The sequence below is a fragment of the Linepithema humile genome, chromosome 2 (genome assembly GCF_040581485.1).
Source record: "Linepithema humile isolate Giens D197 chromosome 2, Lhum_UNIL_v1.0, whole genome shotgun sequence".
In the NCBI taxonomy this organism is placed as follows: Eukaryota; Metazoa; Arthropoda; class Insecta; order Hymenoptera; family Formicidae; genus Linepithema; species Linepithema humile.
The window spans coordinates 26,741,922-26,762,089 of NC_090129.1; the positions used below are offsets into that span (position 1 = coordinate 26,741,922).

Below are 20,168 nucleotides of genomic sequence, written 5' to 3' on the forward strand. Positions count from 1 at the left end.
CATGGTTGTCGCGACATCTTGCGTCAATTTTATTAAATGACTACTACGTAGTCACATCTCCGTTTATCTATATCATGATTGGTGGTATATATCCATGCTAATTCCGTCCAATTTCGTTTAAATTAATCGCTTATACTTATACCAATGTGATGGATAAAGAGAGAGTATCGAAAACTTCATTTTTGGATATTTGTAGTTATCATCGTTTTCCAATACTATTTTATAAACGGCATGTTTCATAAAAGAATAATGTAACGTGTCTAATTTTAGCAGCTTTATTTCTTTCTATTGTATTCAAGCTGCTGTCATTGAACAGTCTAGCGTAGCCGCTACTGCATATTGTTAATATTCTATATCTGGTTCATCATGGCTGTTTATAATCACACTTTTAACGACACAAATAACTTAAACCATTTGTGAGCTCAATGTACTCGAACCTTATTTGCATATCCAGTCACAGAAATAGCATCATTAACCCCGCGGATTACTTTCTCCATTTAATAGAGCACGTGAATATTCTTCCGGATGAAATTTTACATTCCGGTTTCACTTACATTATAAATTATAAAACTTATTGTTTTTGCGATTTTGCGTCAATTGAAGAATATATTGAAGAAACCGTCAAGTACAAGTGGAAATATTTATTATAAACCAAAGCTTATACATATACATGTACGTCATTAAATAACAATATATTTGCACCTGAGAGCTACAGTACGCTTCGAAAGCTCCACTAATGTTATGCAACATCGCATATATGATGAAACGGTAACCTACATATCCATTCGTGTGTGAGCTGATAATATATTATACTTTTTGAACATTATTGGACTATCTCGTCGCACCATTCACGCCGAATACAAAAGCATCATTATTTTAGAAAAATTCTTCATATGATATAGATGATAGTGATATTAACTTTAGACTGCGTTCTCTCGCGACAGAACGATTGTTCGCATTTCTTCCTTTCTCTTTCTCTCTCTCGTTTTACTTCTAGAGAAAAAGAAAGGATTATCCGCTACTGTTTTATATTTAAAAAAAATGAAGAGAAATATTGTGCAGAAATCTGGTAATACTGGTTGAGCAAAATTGATTCTATTTTTTAATTAAATCGATTATTTTGTATGATAATCTTAATGCAGATACGAAATTACATAAATCACAAATGTTTATTTAATAATTATAATGAAATATAACAAATCACATTTTTGCTCTCCAAATCCAACGCGGATTTTTTATTCTGTTTGCATTTCAGTAAGTTAGATACATGACTCGCTTATCACAATGAGACTTTATTTTATTCGATTTATTTTATCAATTTCTTTCGCAAACAATTACACTCTAAACGTGTTACAAAAAGAAATTATTGCTTTATATCAGTTCATAAATCAAATTTCATGTATGTGAAATTGTGTATATATGTATGTACAAATGCATTTCTCGACATTGTTTAATCATAAAATTATATAAATCTAAAAAAATAAATAAAACAAAAATTCCTATTAAATTATTTTCTAAGCTGAATTTGTTTTAGGATCGATGTTTTGACATTTTAATTGAAAATTCATAGTTCCGTTAAAAAGTAATTGCGAGTCTTACTAGCAAGAAACATTCGATCTTCAGCAAGTATCATAAATATATCGTGGAACATACGTGACTTAAATTTTTTTAAATTTTATTAAAAATAAACATTTAGAAACTGATTTTCATCTATTATTATTAAGAGTTGAAAAATACTTTTTTTAAATAGGTCTAGAAAATTCCACCAAGTCTGTAAGATTTCCTGATACTTGCTGACAATTAATATCCACAAAATGCGGTAAAATCAAAAAAGAGTCTAGGCCTTTAAAGTTCTCAGACACGTTGTGGAATATTGAAAAATATCAAGAAGATAGAAAGAGAGTGATGATCCAGAATATCGAAAGTGATAAGGTAGAAAATAACAATTTCTAAAAAATTCAATATTTCGAAGTATAAATTTGACATTTTTCTATTCTTCACGCGTTGAATTGCGAGGCTCGCAAATCGAACGTATCAATTTAATATTAAAACGCAATTTCAACCAAATTTCGTAGTTCCACGACCGAACATAATTTTAATTATTATAGCATAGCGTATATAATCCTTAATCACATAGCAGATATTCAAACTTAAATTTTCTGAGAATATATAACTTTTGAGAATAAATTTTCATTGTAAAATATAATTTAGAAAACTATAGACAGAAAAAAACTCAAGCAATAAATAAGCAAACGATTTGATCAATCTCGATCAGGCATTCTCAAATATAATAAATTAGATTAAGAAGAATATTCAACTGCGATTGATTAATAATTACTGTGCTTAAGTTTTTCGTATATTATGTCCTCCGAGTTTCACGAAGACGATACTTGTAGTAGAATGATAAATAATGTAACAACATGCTTTTTTCATTTAAAATTCTAAATAGATTTCAAGAAAAAATAATCATTGCGTCAATTACTGTTCCCAATTACGAATCGATCGAGATTCAAAAATAATGAGACGCGTGATAATATCCATTCAGTAGATACGATAAATAATAAAACACCATTTCTTTTTCTTGGTATCTAGAACTCTTAAATATAGGTAAGCGGTGAAAAAAAGATTGAAACATTTTTCTTTCAATAACTTTCGAAACGCATTCAATATGTTTCCTAAATGCTTCAACTATAACAATATTTTTATCTCGAGGATGATCTCCCGATATTTGTGCATTCCGAAAGTTGAAGAAAAGTATTACAATCTTTGGCTCCAAGATTCTATCCGTTGACTAATCAAACGTATCACATCTTTTAGTTGCCTGATAAATAAATAAAGAATTTCCGCACTCACAGTTATGACTATAATAACGCTGCTTGGCTCCAATATTAATCCTTTTTCTACTATATGTTCCAAATTGAAGAACTTATTTGCAGAATCCATATTTCTGAAATTTAAAAAACGATATTATACGGTCATAATTTTTGCATTGTGGAAACTTTAAAAAACGCTACGCTATCCAGTGGATTCCACGGGAAAGATCCCAAGAAATTTGATAAACTTATTTTTAAGAAATACATATCTTGAAAGATGCACTCTTTTAAGACGACTTGGAAAAAATTTTTTTGTCATCGAAAAAAAAGATATCTCCTGTTTCAGAAATTTGTAACGTAACCGTCGTTAAAAATGTTTGCATGCAAATATAATGAGTGTTGACGATTACGCTAATAACTTAAACGATCGATGCAGAGAGCGTGGGAGTACATTTACATCAAGCGACGCGCAAATGTGCACAAACACGTGACAACTCGGTCTTGATCAGATCTGGTTTTAGTTGATAACGCTTGATCGTTGTGAAAAAATGATACCCAATTAAATCATATATATATATATATGCAAAGTTAAGCGATTGTGATCCCTTTGGATTTTGATTCGCAGATTATTCGATATTTTTCAAATTCATTCAGATAAACACAAGTTCGGAACACAGTAGACCAATTCGCGTGCCGCATCCAAGTCGTCCGCATGAAGCTACGAGCGTGAGAGACTAGCAGCAATGTGGAGCTAGCTCGCATACAATGCGTTTTTCATTAGAGAGAAGCAGTTGGAATGTGTGCTGTGTACGTAAACGACGATCCGGTCATAATGGACATCATCATCATCATTGGTCAATCAGTTGCGGAATCCATCATTCCAGCTCTCATAATTCGCACGTCGACATTATAGGCGAGTAATTTTCTTCAACAGATGTTCTCTTTACTTCGCACGAAAAGCGTACTTCCATTCCTGTAACAAAACAAGAACATGTCTTAAAGTCTGATTGTCTGACAAAATGTAAAAAGTCTCGTATCTTCAATTGTTTCTATTTGATATCGCACTAGAAAAAAAAATAATCCAGAAATCTAATAACTTAAGAAAAAATTTCGATTGTACAGCGAATATTTTAATGAACAAATGGTATATTGTAATAAAAAAAAAATTCAAACTTTCAAAAATTTATTTAATCTTTTACATATGTCAATGTATAAAAGAAATATCTGACAGTTTTTAGACGATGTATTATGTATCACTTTCATCTTCAATCAGAAATACTGCGCTTTAAACAATTCAAATACTTTTGCACAGCATTTTTATCATTGTTATATCAATATTAATTTTAATCCTAGTTTGATTGAAGACACAAGATGTTTGCAGAAACAATGTTCCATATAAAATAATATGAATGCTGGAAGAAGCGCATAATATTAAATAAACTATATTAAATTAACTATTTGTATTTATCATCATGGCAAGCACATAAAAATTAAGGAAATAACTATAATGCACAATTATTGCTCCAACATGCAGTTCCATACATTAGCAAATTTACATTTTAGTTCCAAATTTTTTCAATATTTTACAAATCATTAATATTAATTTTATATTTATTATACTGAATAGAATTATCACTATGATACATATTTTGTTGCTATTACCAATATTATAATTCAGGGATTTTGCAGCAAGAGCAACTATCACTTGGAACAATGAGAATTAAGAAGACAAGTAGATAAAGATGATAGATAAAATATGTTAAAAGAGTAAAAAAAGATATATAATTTTTTCTCGTCCTTGCTATTGCTGTAACATACTATCTTTATCTTTCCTACATTTTTTTTAGGAAATATTACATGTTATAATTATCCACTTGTCCCTTCAATACTATTAGCACAAGTTGTGTTCATTCAAAAGAAACAGAATTGACACGACATTAAAAAAAAGGAAAGTGGAGGAAAAAGATCGTCATCGAGAATCAATGCAATCCATTACATTCTCTGTACTAATAACGTAAAAATAAAAAATTCTAGTTCTACGAAAAAAATACGTACCTTATTGTCTGTCCATTCATCCACAAACGAGGCGTTTTTTCCGTTGCATTATCATCATCATCGGCTTGTACTCTGGATTTCGCTCCGTATATATTCAAGAATCGAAGCGAAACAAAAGCGACAACGCGAGTCGATCCAGAGAACGAACAGTGCGGTTAAGCACAGGTTTTGCGTGCGAGCCAAATCACATACGATATTCCATTCATTATCAACATACATTACAATTACATCCCGTAGATTACAGCTCTTACTCTATATGTCTAATTATAATTGATACATGAATGTACGGGATGTTCCAGATCTGAGAAGAAAGTTGTTCATTTTCAGTCTATAATTCAAAAATTAATGGTACCTCTCCATATTTCTATAAAGTAAAAATCGACTTCAAATTGATTGCAGAATGTATGGTTAAAAAATCGATCTGAAACATCTTATATAATCAGAATCGCAGCGAGGTAATCTTAGAATTCTAATCGTAATTCTAATCATTTCATAGCGTACAAACTATAAATAAAAAATTGTCAAAAGGTTGAAACAAAATTGACGTCCGCAAAATAGAGTAAAAATCGAATAAACTCCAAATATCCGTTTGAAAATAATTTATTTATCATTTATTAAAGTCTCAAGGCACTACCTTCATCATTTTTTTTATCATTAAGTATCTATTAGTAATTTAATCTAAGATAAAATAATCATTAATTTATATAACAAGTTATCCTCTTAAAAAAATATGCTAAAAGCGTCGTTTCACACAACATATAAAACTTTGTTTTCTTCAGCCAAAGCTACACATTTTCGGTATCTCGCAGTGTAAAAATCGACAAGAGGAGCACTAATTCTTTCTTTTTTTACATGCACCATTGAGATCCTATGAGAGATATTGTCTACGCTACTTTTTCTTAGTAAGCATAAGATATATTCCAAACATAATTTAAACGCTGCATTTTTCTTTGTTCCAATCCCAAATGTCGAAAAATTGATATCTATTTATAACGCATATCGTTTTTGACGTATGCTTCAACGTGTCGTAAGTATTTGTTGGTACACAGAATATATATCACATACACTGCGTTGGAAATTCAGAAGAATTCCTTACGAAGTCGATTGAATTATGTAAATAAAACAAGAATCGAAATATATTTTCTATAATTTTTAACGCATTTCAATTTTTATCTAAATTGTAGGCAATTGTAATTAATATATAGTGCGATATATATATATATATATATATATATCGGACATAACTGTAATAAATGCAAACTAAATAAAAATCGAAATACGTTAAAAATTGTTATTGGATTGATAGTGACACTTTTAACAGAAACAATATCTCCTTTCTTTATTTATGGAGATTACTTAGTTATTAATATATCTTGTGTTATACTACTCTCTTCGGCAAATTACAAACGTCATCTTTGCGAATCTATACTGTCTTATATAGTTAAGCAAAGCTGCTACACAATAGTACTACTTTTCAACGATATGTGCATAGTTTCATCGAACTTTGGCGAGAACGAATGAAAGAAACAAGGAGACTCAAAGCATTTGAAAGAAAAGAAGAAAGAATTCCACGTCGAGCTCTAAAACATGACGATTTTTATAAGCAAAAGTACAATACTATGCATTCTATTAATTTCCACTCAAGTCTTTCCGTAAACAATTTCCTACTTTTGAATTTCTATCAATATTTTATTACATTTGCTTCTTTATTCTAATTAAAAGCAACGTGTTGAATAAATTTGTAACTGTATCGTAATTTCATCAACAAGCATGAGTAGATGTCTATACTGGAAGATTAGTTTTTCACATAAATGCAATTTGTACATGATGCATACATCACAATATTAAAGCACATAAGAAAGTTTCGATAGCTTTATCTGTAATAAACGGATGAAAAGAAATGCCATTCCAAACACCGCCTTTCGTCGTCTTAATAAAAAAAAATAAAATAAAATAAATAAAAAATTTAAAAGAAAAAAACAAAAAAAAAAAAAGAAATCGAATACGATGTAAGAGAAATCTTCTGTTGGTTAAATAAAGAATTTCTTCTAGATCCTAAATATGTACACGTGACATTATCATTAATCTCATATGTGAAAAACGCAATTTTTCAACTTTATTTAACCCGGTGTCTGACACTGTTATTTTTTAAACCCAATCTCTGATACGGGGGTACATGGAGATCCTAGTTTAAAATATAAATTTTCTAATTAAAATTTTTATACAAAGTTATATTAAAACTCCAGAACAAAATACTTGAAGGTTTAAATTGATATCGAAATTAGGAATCGAGATATCGTTATTCGAAGAAATAGTTGTTTTAAAAAGTGTGTGTGGTTAAAGATATGCTTAGAGTATGCACAAGGACCCCCGGCTCAAATTTCGGGTTTGTGGTAATTTTATCCTAAAAAAAATGTATAATTTATTCACGCGCTATGCACTTGCTTGGTTAAATGATTAATTGATATTTCGCAAAATTTAACAACAAAAATAGTCTGATGAATAGTATGATCGTTACAATCTATCAATATAATCAACCTAGAATTGATACATCTAATATTTTCCGAAATATGGTCGCTCTCCCCGTTCCTATTTGCACCTGGCTTCATTCTTTCGTGTGTAAACCTTATAGATGTTAGTGCGATCCAAGTGTATCTTATATTGAAGTTTGTGTATCTAAATATTCGTGCATCACGCGTCACCCTATACGTGCATCACCCTAAAATCTGGCATTTTAATTTTAAAACGCTTCACCATATTTCAACTACAGAGATCTCAAGTAGAGATATCGAGAAATCAGATTGACATAAATGATCATCAAGTGTGCTAGATTTAAGGGTTACGATTAAAGGGTGCACTTTGAAATCTTTGTTCGCCTTAGAAAGTACACCTATCTACCCAGTGACGTCGTACTGAAAAGATCGTCGTTAAACGACAATACGTTAGAATAGATCTGTTCTCATTACCTGCGCTATATTTTCTCGTCGAATGTTATATTTTCTGCATTTAAGATAAAATTAATGTTAAGCATTGGACAGGAAGAAAAAGAGGAGAGATAAAAACCGAGAGAAGATATAAGAGGCGTAGCGGAAGAGAACGGACCTAACGATATATACAGATGGAATAAAAGCTAACGAGAAACGGAAAACGAGATCCGCCTAGCCTACGTAGATGACGAATGAATGCCGAAAGCCTGGAAAATCTTGTTTTTAAAACCGGGTTTGTTAGGACTAGCGTCGTGTTGGTGCTGGCCGCTGCTTGTCGTCGATTGTCCTTCGTGTAGCGCCCTTTGCACCAACGGCAGCGAGCTGTTCGCCTGTGTTCAATCGCGTTCGTGTGCGTGCGTGTGCGGTCGTCGACGAGATTCAGATGTCAGAATTCAATCAGGTCAGGTTGTGCCGGACGTGACGGACGACGGGACGGAACGAAAAAAAGAACAAAAAGAAAGAAGAAAAGGATAGTAGACGACTATGAGTGTTCGTGTCAGCTACAACATGGCATGCAAAAGTGCGTACGGCTAAATTGTACGTCAAAATGACAAATAGAAGAGTGAAAAGTAGACTCACCTCCTCGTGACTCTGTTCGTGCTCGCTATTGGCCAAACTGGATCGTGAGCCGCGTCTGGTAGAGCCTTTCTCGTCACCCAACAACTGTGCCACTCGTGCCTTGTTCACCAATTCCAGTGCCTGCAAAAAGAAAAGAAAAAACAAATAACTATATTTATAAAGTACTGTCAAATATTTCTGTGACCTTTTGTCTTCTTATTTCTATTATTATTAACGATCTTAATTTATGAAATTTGCTTGTAAGTTTTCATCTTTAATCTTTTACAATCTCAACACTCAGAAACCAATTTATTTAACATGTTGATTGCCAACACTTTAAGCGATACACTCACTTTCAGAATTATCTTAGAATTATCTTACTTTTAATTGATATTTCTTTCTATTTTATTATTATCACATAATATATGTATATTACTATTACACATGGCAGTCAACATTAATCTTAATTAAAATTAGAGTGACTAAAAAATATATTTTTTTTAAACTGCAGAAAAAATCTGTGCGATTAAAGTTTGTGTGATTAAAGAGCAAAGTGCAGTTTTTTTTGCAAAATGTTAGATTAGCATTAAATAGTTTTACTCACTTGCTGCACGTGCTGCGTGCAAGAAACGTGAGAAATATTGTTAGTTATTTACAATATACACATATATTTCTTTAATAAAAGAAAGAGCAAAGTGTTTTGCATAATTACCTCTCTTCGAGATCGCATGGCGCAGTCTTCGAGCGTCTCCGCGGCTTCGTATTTACCCTGTCTTCGATAGAGTGCACCAAGGTTCTTTAAGGTGGTGGTGACGGTGGGAGAATCTACTTTTGCGGCTTTGTGCCAGCCACCGTACTCGCCGTACGGTGTATTCTCTTTATTTCTGTGCTTGTTCTCTTCCCTTTCTTCAGCTACCTAAAATGGAAACCAAAAGTTCGATTATACGATAATATATTTCAACAACTTTTCCAAGAACTCAAGAATATAAGAATTTTTGTTTGCGCATTGCAGACATATTGAATTAAGCGTCAGAGAAGCGAGAACTTTTAAATTTTTTGTTTTCATTATGCATCAAGGGATTACTGATGAATAAATCGTGATTGGATTCTTCGTTTGTTTTTTGTTTTTTCTTTTACTCAGTTACTTTTATTATTTTGATCTTTTTGCAAAATGTCGAAAAAATGAGCTCTTATTCGCAGCTTCGACAACACTTTAAGATGCTAGCGGCTGAACGTTTCGTACCTGCCAGATTGGCTTGTTGTCGCCATCAATGGCGCCAAATTCCCTCTCGTGCGCCCTGGTAAGCACTTGTTTGTACAGTACCTCGGCGTCTTTGTACTTTCCCTGTTTTAGGTAACAGGACGCCAGATTGTTCTTCGTCTTAGCGACGTTTGGATCGTCCGGGCCCAATTTGGCTTCATAAATTTCGAGCGCGCGCTGATAGTAACGTTCAACCTCCTCGTATTTGCCCTGGTTCTGACACAGTAGCGCTAAATTATTGAGTTGCTTTGCCACATCCGGATGGTCGCGACCTAGCACCTTCTCACGGATCTCCAATGCTCGCTTGCACAGAGGTTCAGCCTCCTTGTACTTCCCTCGTTTTCCATACAGCACCGCTAGATTGTTCAGCGTTGCCGCCACTGCAGGATGATTCTCACCTAAGGTCTTTTCGCGGATCGCTAGAGCGTCATTCAGAAGATTCGCGGCTTCTTTATATTTGTTTTGATCTCGATATACGAGAGCGAGAATGTTCAGCATGGTCGCTACGTCGGGATGATCGTGTCCGGAGGTTTTTTCCAAATCCTCTAAGGCTTGTTTGCACAGGGGGACCGCCACTTCGTAGCGGCCTTGACTCGCATATTGAATCACCAGATTGTGCAGTGTGCGCAAACGTGCCGGTATCTCGTAGCCGGCGTTCACTTGTTGCGCAAACTGCGACGGCGGAGTCGGAGATATGGCTAAAAATTCAATAAAAGATCCTTATTAACAAAACAACTATGCGATGCTTGAAATTTTAAAATAAAATTCTAAAATATTTCACGTTTAATAACCCTTAAAGGTCATAAAAGATCTAAAGAATTTTTTTTAGTTAAACCACAGTTGCTTGTATCATTTTATTTATTGTTAATTCTTCAGCAACATGTGATTATTTTTTGGAGAGCTTTAATATATTTGGAAAATTATTATATTGGACAATTAAGACTAGAGGGATTCACCTACATTTACTATTTCGATCATCCGTGTCATCATCGGGAAAGAGATCCACTACTGGGTCGTCCTTCGGTCGATCCTTAGCATTTTCATCCTCTGTCGATGGATCCGGATCATATTGCCGCATACTGGCCATAAAGTCTAGATGCCGCTTCTCTTCCTCCAATTGAGCAACCTACAATTGAAAATGTAACAGGCTTGTCGAGTTGATTCAGAAAAACCAACTAGAATAATGGGCAAACTATCTGCTCAGTGAAAGAGTTTTATTAAGAAAAGACTGTCTTTGATTCTTGAAATGTTAATTGTTGTCGGGAATTTCACCTATTCATGATAAAAACCGTTAACATGACCCTCGACATCATGCAGCAACATAATTGTAATGTGCCTCTAGTGACAACTTAATAGTCATAACGCACCTAATTACATTTCCCAGCAACTTGAGAACAAATAATAAATATCGACATCGACTTCCGGATAATGCAACTATTTATTTGACACGTTTATTTCTGTATTACATTTCAAATGTTATATAAATCATTGTTACAAATAAAACAAAATATACATTTTACTATGCTTTACACTAAATAATTATGTTGATCCAGACGATATTGTATTGATACGTAATATGCAATAAGTAAAATTAAGTCAAATTTTACAACTATCCTATGAAGTTGATTCATAGGATTCAACTCTAAAAAATCAAATATATTGTTTTCTTATTAAATTCGAATTATTTTGCTTTGTTGCGATCTGGATCCTGCTGCATGATGATAATGAGAATTTCTTTTTTTCTTCGTTGTATTCTGTGGTCAGATGTACCATGTAATCCAGATTCAGATTACGCGCGTTTTACAGAGTTGAGCTCTTATTGCAGAAACTACTTTTCAAAATTTAATTTCGCCAATTTCTAATTTTAACTTTGCAACTAACTTTTCACGTATTAGGTTGTTAATTTTCTCACATAATGACATTGTCATATTATCATTTTCTTCAGTTAAATATTGTTTAATATAATCTTTTGCTTCCGGTCCTAATAACTCGTTCGATTTTATCTTGCGTTTTACAGAGTCGAGCTCCGCTCTGAGTTGCAAAGACACATTTTCTTGTATCTTGATATGAAATTGTAGAGACTCGTTTTCACGTTTTATTTCGTCCAATTCTAATTTTAACTTTGCCTTTTCACATATAATGTTTAATTTCTCTTGTAATAACGCCTGACATTTCATGTCGTTGAGCTGCACCAACTTTAGCTCTTCTTTTCTTGTTTCGGAATTAACCTTTCTGCCATTTGAGTTGTCTTCAACCACAATTTTCTGTCCTTCCTGTCCTCCTATCCTTTCTGTCATGAATTTACCTTCAACGACATTTAGTGCAATCAATTAAGAGATTCGCTTTTGATTTAACTTCTTTATTACTTTACTTACGTAATCTGGATATGAGAGTTTCCCTATCACCATTTGTATTCAATTCTCAATTGCGCAGCAACCTTTTCAACGCTACAATACTTAAATCTTCCAATTTTACTTTCGATTTCTCTTCAACAATTAAATCTTCCATTGTTCTCTTAGAATGTGCTTGTTGAAATGATTGCCAAAGTGATCGTTAAAGTAAACTTTATACGTCGTTTTATAAACTTCAAAGTAAACTTTACTCGTCACTTTATACTCACTATACCGATAAGATTAGTTACACTCACCGATACAGATAAGAAGTTTTTAACTTTTTAATCTAGTAAAAATCAGAGCTTTCACGCTCATAGAAATTGCTTCCGAGTGTCGCAACAATCACCATCCAACTTTCTCGTGTCATACACATAGTAGTACTACTAGTGTTTCCTTCGTGCAACTCAATTGACAATTCTATTGTATGTTTTAAATTTCAAGTTTCTCAAGTTCTCGAGTATTAGATTCAAGTTTTTTTTCATTTTTAATTTTACATTACATCGCTATTTTATTCCTACACCGACGATTTGCGATATCCATAATTGTTCGCCTTTATTCTATATCTTTCAAGTCGCTTATAGTTCTCCGAGATTCAATTCAGTAACGTTAGCACATAATTGGAATTATTTGCATATGTATACGAAAACCACAAGCAAAGTAGCAATTAGTTTATTATATTGCTGTGTTGTACAGATTTGCTCTTTTCCAATTACCTAAGAAAGTATAAACGCAATAAAATTTCCGAGACAAAAAAAAACTCCAAAATATTTTTCTCGTAAAAAAATTCGGAAGTAATAAATATGTACATTGCCTAAAGTTGTTGCGTTAGCGAGCCTGTATTAACATGCATTAACAACGACGTGTGTCGATAGTACTTACAGCTTGTTCACTCGCTTGCAGCTTTTGCTGAGTTCCGGCCAGCTCGTCTCTGAGCCAAGCGTTCTCTTGGCACAGCCTTTTCACCTGCGTCCTCAGCTTTTGCTTCTCCGCTTCCACCATCTGCAGGTGGCTCGCTAGCGCCTGCATCACTTGCGCCTCGCCCAGACCCAGATCGATCATCTCGATGATCTTGGACAGCAGACTGGCCTTGTCTCGGGCGGCCGGTGCGTCCTGGGACTGCAGACCCTGTAGCAAGCCACCGTGCTCGACACGCAAAGCCTCCAGGCCCTGAGCGACCGTTCGTGCTCCGGCCACAATCTCCTCCTGCGTCATCGCCGTCATTCTGCCTATGTTCTCGATCTTTTTACTGAAAGTAAAACGAAGGAAAAGTTTATTTATATTTGTAAATCAACAATGTTCTTTTTATTCCTTTTTGTAACATTGTGCGTTTCGTTGGAAAATATAAATAGTTGGATTGATACATTTTAAAGTTCTTTCTTAACATCTTTAAAGAAGGATGTTTAAAGAAGATCATGAAATATTCCACTTGGTACATTTATTGCAGATACCTTATAACAAAGTGTCAAAAAAAATGAATATCCCAGTTATTTTCGCAGCATGGTTGGTGAGCGTCGAGACGCTTCCGGAACTGAGAATGACATCGAAGGTCGTGTCATGTAGGTGTAGGGTCCCGCAGACCCCGTTGAGCATGACAACGATAATGTTCCAAAGACACGATCGCGACACTCGATCGGAGAAGAGTCACTGGCAAAAGAGGAACGAGGAACCAGAACGAGAAGAGAAAACTTACCCCATGTCTTCAGGATTGCGTTAGAGCTGTCTACGTGCTGGTCTACGTATGGTATCACCGGCTCAATATTTCGACGCCGACGCAGCGCGACGCCGCGGCGTTCTCTCGTCGCTCCGATGCAGGGAGAACACGTGTATATAGAGCGATTCACGAAGGTGCACACTTTGGTACATTATTATTCTTATCATTCGGATTATCGAACAAGGCATCTCTAATTTTTTATATTGCTATAAAATTATCGAGTTATAAAATTAATCGAGTTATAATATTATAACACAGAGTGTAAGGAAATAAAATATAATCTGATTGCAGAAATTAGAGATATTATAGAATAGAGTTGCAGTTTTGCATCACTCTGCAACTCTGTATTGTTCTTTTACACCATATTACTTACAATGGCATTACTGTGCAATTTCTATGATGCTGGAAAAATTTTAATAAAGAAATTAATATGTGCAAAAGAGTGATAGCAAGAATAGGAATGCACTCGTAAAATTATAGATAACAGCCTTTTTTTCTTTCTCACTTCTTTAGATTAGAAAAAAAGCAAAAAAAAATACAAAAAAATACAATTGGTAAAAAAGTCACCTCTTTTGTGAATCGGCTTGTAAAGATGCAACACGACTAGCAATTGGATGGTGAAGAACAATCCAATGCCGGTGTCGCGTAATCGATAGGGGTCGGTCGAGAGATGATAACTTTTAAAGATTTATCATCATTACAATGGAAAAATTGATTTCCGATGATATCGTATATACCTTTGAACAATAATGATTCTCTTTCGGAATTGATTTGTCACTGTAGCGTGACTAAATAATCGATTGCCAGTTTTCCGATCATGCGAAGTCTCTATCGTCTCATTCTGACCTCACAATCGTCATTCCGTTTGTTGGCGATATATCGAAAGTCATTTGACGGTTTTCAGATACCGAACCGATATGTCTATCACGAAATAATGGCCGAGAGACAAAAAAAGTTCCGGTCAAATATTTATCTAAACAGATATCTATATGATTTCTACCGATGTCCTTGACGCTTGACGAGTTTTCAGACATTCGTAAACCTTGACCTCGTCCAACAACTACTTGGCACCGCGAGCGAACATGGCGATTGGATCAATTGTCTCAGTACTTTCATCATCCGATTGCTTTCGATCTCTCTGGCGACTGATCATCCGAGATAACGGCGATAAAAAATGTCGAAACAACGAAAATTACTCTCAATAATCTGTCCTAAGATTGTAAAATCTGCCTGGAATTAATTGGCGATTCATCAGCATGTGAACCTTTATATGAATTGAAGATGGAAAAAGTTAGCAATCGCGTGATTTCAAACCTTAGAGCAACTTTAAAGAGCATTCCAATGATGAGTTTCGGCGAATAACAAGATAACAAGAAGAGCAAGGAAACAGGAAAAGCCCTCAAAGGGCAAAGAAAATCATTTACTCCGTATAATCTTTATCTTGCTTTATAATTGCTTTTCAACTACCCTTGGTTTCCTATCTTTACACCTACGCATTTACGATACACTCGTGTTATATTAATCTTGTGAATGAAAAAATCACTCATGTGAGCAAATTCATATTAATATATAATAATTTTTTACTTGAATTAATTGTAATTAATTTGATAAATAAAAAGTATAAAAGGAATAAAAAATAAGAAAAAAATACGCATTTTTAATTCCTTCTTTAGGTCTACTTGGAAACTTTCATCTCAAAGAATCTAGAATAAAATATAAATTTTAACAACTCGAAAACTCACTCACTAGATTTATTAAGCTGATAAAAGAGCTCGTTCGTCTTTTGTTTTGTTACTGCAAGCACACTAGATAGGATAAAACTTTTTAACCGATTTAATATAATTTTAGATTATTTTTAGACTAATATAAAAATGGTTAATTAATCTATTTATATATACAATCGCGCGTTCTCAATTCTTTCAACGCATAATCGCAGTTTAGGTTCATGCGGAGGAAGCAAATGGAATATGGGAAATGCTAATAGTAACATTGCGTATTTACGTAAGTACGCAATAGACCGTGAAATATTCGATACTATAATGTAGTGGCGCTCGCGTTTTATTTATCGATAAAAAAAAAGCTGTTTTTCTACCAAAGTCCATTCATCAAAAGATTATCAATCAAGAAGACAAAAGTCTTATCGATCAAAAATAAAAGTTTAGATCTATTTCTTTCTCGTTGTAAACACTTTCTTAAAATTTTTATTTTTTATCTCTTTTCCTCGACTTCAATGCAAATAGATCAGTGTCGTCAGACACAAGACAATTAATTATTTTTAGAACTTGCGACAACATAAACAATTTTTTAATATTCGAAATAGTCTAATATCTTTTCATACGTAAAATTAGTAATCATTTGCACACCAACATTAATTAATATTAACATAGGAATCTACTTTTCAATAAATCTCCAGCATAGATTTACGTTGCTGAAAACAAATCGAAGCAAATTCTTCACGTTTAAACTAGTATTGTACGCTAATATTGATGAAAATTTCTCTAAAATCCGATTTCAATCTTTACGCATGTCTGTGAAAATTTCGTACATCTGTAACTGATTCTAGATTAATCATTGATGAGAGTGATAACCACGTCGCGACACCATGCCAGCCGTCGATCGATTCTCGCGTTCAGCATAGGCAACAATTGTACAATTTCTCAATCTGCTACGTAGCAATCGAGTGCGATTGTTTCTCATTCCTTAATGCAATCTAATTTTAAGGATTCGCATACAAATTAAGTTATTCCTCCATCAGTCGCTATAATTATTTTCCCAATCCCACATTAGCGCTATGTAAGTCCGCTTGGTAAGTCTGCTTGCATTAGCTTTAGTTTCTTGCGTTTGATACAAAGTAGATATACATGTAGGCGTCAAAGGGATAAAGTAGAGAATATCTTAAAACAAGGGAATCTGCTAATTATGGCTCTACTGATACAGAATTCAGTAAAAAGATTTAACAGAAATTAGCTTAGCTTGTGACACTGTTACGAAATGACAGCATTAACGGGATGCATCTTGAAGATGCAGGATCAGCAATTTTTAATCAAGATTCCACGAATACACGCCATTTTGTCACTTGAAATGTGCGATTGTAAGGATGTTATTGATGGAAATTTTGATGAGGAACATTATAGACTTTTTCTACGATGTCTACTCACATTCTATAGGCGTTGAGCGTCTTTGACATATCCGTCCTACCCATCGGTAACGGTGGACTTTGCCAGATCTCTATCGACTTCACACCATATATTTGCGCGGTGGTCTTTTCTTCCCGTGGACGTATTTTGAGATATAAAAAAGTCACCTGATCATCGTCGGTACAAAAATATAGATTGCATATAAATACGCGCGCGTGTGTACGTTAGTTTACATATTTATTACACGTAAATGTGTATAGACGCGCGCGCGCTCACACACACACATACACACATGTGTATATATACACACACATGCGCGCGCGCGCGCTATGTATAAGTGTAAGTGTAAGTGTGTATGTATGTGTGTATGTGTAATTTCGATCGCTACGAAGTTCGCACCACGCGGGGTCGCGTTCAGTCTCTCACTGAAGGTTCATCTTGGCTTCTCTACCCCCGTTGCGAGCCCATCCCTACCATGGAAAAGGTGCAGAGCACCAGTGGGGATGAAAAGAGCATAACGCCTGCGCTATGATTTTGTATATTATAGGGGATGCGCGCTGCAGCTGCACGAAGAGTGCATAAATCGCGATGCGCCCTTGCGTAGGGGTGTCGTTGCGTTAAAAAATTTAAATTGAAACGATTTCTGAGATTTCTAATGAGAATTTAACATTCGATATTCGTGTAAAGATTCTTTAACAAATTTTTTTCCTAATAACTATGACTGGCATTCGATGACTCATGGCATGATGACAGACCGTTTGGCCAGTGATATACTATATCTGACAATGCATTGTACATGTGCGCAGTACTGTGCAAACCTGCTGCTTTTGTGGCATATAATACGATATATTAATATACATATATAATGTATAATAATAAATATATAATTCCAGCTCCGAATTAATCGAATTGACCGAGTTATAATAATACACATTAGATTATATTCAATTTTCAATTTTCTAACTTTTTGCTAATTATGCAATTCATAATTAGAAATCGATATATATATATATTGGACTATACTATAGTGAATGATTTTAAATACAGTATAGTCTAAATATTGGGTGGTATACAAAATACATATAGAGAAAAATTAACTTGAACGATAAACAGTAGCAAAATAACGTTACTAACACTGAGAAGGAGAAAAAGTTTTAACTTTCGCTCGAGACTGATGAGAAAGATTTAAGTATGATGAAATAGTTTCACGATAATCAAGATTGCTTTCCTAAATATCCCAACAAATGAAAAAAAACTTTGTATCCAGTAAAATAGACAATAGATAATAGATAGATAATGTACAATTAATATGTACATATAAATATCCAAAAACTTGTAAATGGCAGATTCTCTTACCAATTTGAAATCGATTTTTCCTGAGCTAAAATATCGAAGCACCAATAGTTTATAAGTAATAACCAACTGATGAATACAAAGCATTTTACAATCTAACATTAAGATAACAGAGTTGTATTCTCATTAAGCTAATTTCAAGTCAACTTTAATCTGATAAATTTTCGATTGGAAACTTAACAACAAAAAGAAATAGAACGTTAAAAATCAAAAAGTTTGATAAATTCTCTCTATTTCCACTGAGGAAAAATTGATTTCAAATTAACTAGAGCATTTGTCACTAAAAAAACAATCACGATTTTTGAAAGAGCCTATGTATAAACAGGAATCAATTATCGATGTTATCAATCATATGTATATTAAGCTCACATCTTGAGCGAAGATTTCAATAAGAGTCTCAATCAAGTCAAGTGCTAATTCTTGCATAGTATTATACATTCTGATCTTTTTCTTGTAAGACTGATATTTTGTGAACAAAATCAATTTAAAAAAATATAATTGTTTTACATATTGAAGATATGTTTTCGAATCATATTATTGTAATTTAGCTTTCCATTATTGTCACTTAAAAATCAGTGTTTTTTCTCAGGTTTATTAGTTATTTACTTATTTTTATATCATTCTTGTAAATATTTTAAAAACACAAAAGTTTAGTTAAGTTATTAATTATTAATATTTTTATTGATTAAATTTTGTTTTAAATTCTATCGCAACTTATAGATTGTCTAAAGTGTGCTCCAAAAGGTAGTCGAAACAACGACATTCGTCAGCGTCATGGTTGCTGACCTACCGTTATGCTTCCGCGGTAACTTTCTTCGGAAATAAATTAAGCTAATCACGTACCCAGCTAAATTACATTCGCAGCAAATCTTAATGCATTTATTCTAATGAACTTCGATCAAACTTGATCAGCGGAAAATAAACTAAACAGTCCCATTCAAATTGACACATGACAATTAAATTCACAATTTCGTCGCAATTTCGATTCCCAAACTATATTCCAAACGCATAAAAATTGTTATAACAAGAGGACTCGCATTATTTACTGATTTATCAATTGAACAATTAAAACAATTCTAATTAAATATCATAGCACATGTGTTTTAAATAATTCAACGGCATAATGAAACTAGTCACATATCAGTTTTATAACGAATACACACACTCTCGAGAGATATCCAGATTACTATTGCAACAATCTATGCTTACTCTTGCGAATGGTCCATGCAAGGTTGCCACCGTCTCGCTCAATGTAGCATCCCACCGGATCAAGGATATTGTCGAATGTTCCAAGAAGGTTTTCGAGACTTCCCAAAGATACCCTCGTAAAATTCTGCGAAGGGCTTTGGCAAAGAAAAAACCGGTCTCTCTGGTAGATCGAACCGGAACACCGGAGATGTGCGTGAAATCGTAGAATCGATCTTTGCACAAATTTGATACCGGAGCGATACAATTTTGGAAAATAAAACTCACGATTTTCACGCGACGAAAACACGATGACGGTCGACGAACATCGAGGTCTCACTTCTCGTGACTGTTTTTGTGACGGCGACGACGACGATGATAGACAAAGATGGCGAGGCTCAAACTCAGGCCTCTGCCAGCAGCATCACATATCTCGCAAAAACGAGCCTAAGGCGAGAACGCCACGATCGTCAGCTATTGAGAGACGGCGTGAGGACGCACTCGTGAAAAATTAGATAAGACGTTGCCGAGAGAAAGCGAAACAAATCGCGATGCAAAATTATCGCGCGATAAATCTCTCAACTGCAAAATCGCGACGGCGCTCTCAACCAACTGGGCTGATTTTCATAATTATCGAATCTTTATGAAGGTTATTTTACATTGCATTAGTTATGGCGTTCCTAAAGTCACTTTATCCACTACATCGGCCATCTAG

The 20,168-nt window shown here is 34.0% G+C and overlaps 1 protein-coding gene and 1 long non-coding RNA gene across 11 annotated transcripts; both read right to left on the bottom strand.

The window, feature by feature from the left end:
• Positions 1–626: 626 nt before the first annotated feature.
• Positions 627–20,076, bottom strand: Klc (kinesin light chain). Of its 10 annotated transcripts, XM_067348914.1 has the most exons (11): positions 19,742–20,075; positions 19,478–19,637; positions 16,937–17,082; positions 12,947–13,313; positions 10,635–10,800; positions 9,657–10,372; positions 9,126–9,329; positions 9,018–9,029; positions 8,435–8,554; positions 4,869–8,184; positions 627–3,786 (listed from the first exon to the last, which is right to left on the bottom strand). In XM_067348914.1, the coding sequence occupies exons 3-10, from the start codon at positions 16,978–16,980 to the stop codon at positions 8,032–8,034; spliced, it is 1,782 nt and encodes a 593-aa protein (XP_067205015.1). In that variant the 5' UTR covers positions 16,981–17,082; positions 19,478–19,637; positions 19,742–20,075; the 3' UTR covers positions 627–3,786; positions 4,869–8,031. The 10 variants fall into 10 exon arrangements, with proteins under 10 accessions (XP_067205015.1, XP_067205014.1, XP_012215184.1 ...); XM_067348913.1 differs by having other exon boundaries at positions 19,478–20,075; XM_012359761.2 differs by lacking the exons at positions 16,937–17,082; positions 19,478–19,637.
• Positions 11,086–12,938, bottom strand: LOC105667763 (uncharacterized). The gene is made up of 2 exons (XR_001099979.2): positions 12,050–12,938; positions 11,086–11,979 (listed from the first exon to the last, which is right to left on the bottom strand). It is a non-coding gene; the product is annotated as an uncharacterized lncRNA (long non-coding RNA).
• Positions 20,077–20,168: the final 92 nt, after the last annotated feature.

What these genes read in the sequence shown, in the direction of transcription:
- Klc (XM_067348914.1), bottom strand. Translation starts at nt 16,980, where the DNA reads ATGGGTAGGACGGATATGTCAAAGACGCTCAACGCCTATAGAAT. An exon ending in GGATGATCGAAATAGTAAAT is followed by an intron (nt 10,373 to 10,634) that starts GTAGGTGAATCC and finishes TTGAATTTTTAG; the next exon opens with CCATATCTCCGACTCCGCCG. An exon ending in ACAACAAGCCAATCTGGCAG is followed by an intron (nt 9,330 to 9,656) that starts GTACGAAACGTT and finishes TTTCCATTTTAG; the next exon opens with GTAGCTGAAGAAAGGGAAGA.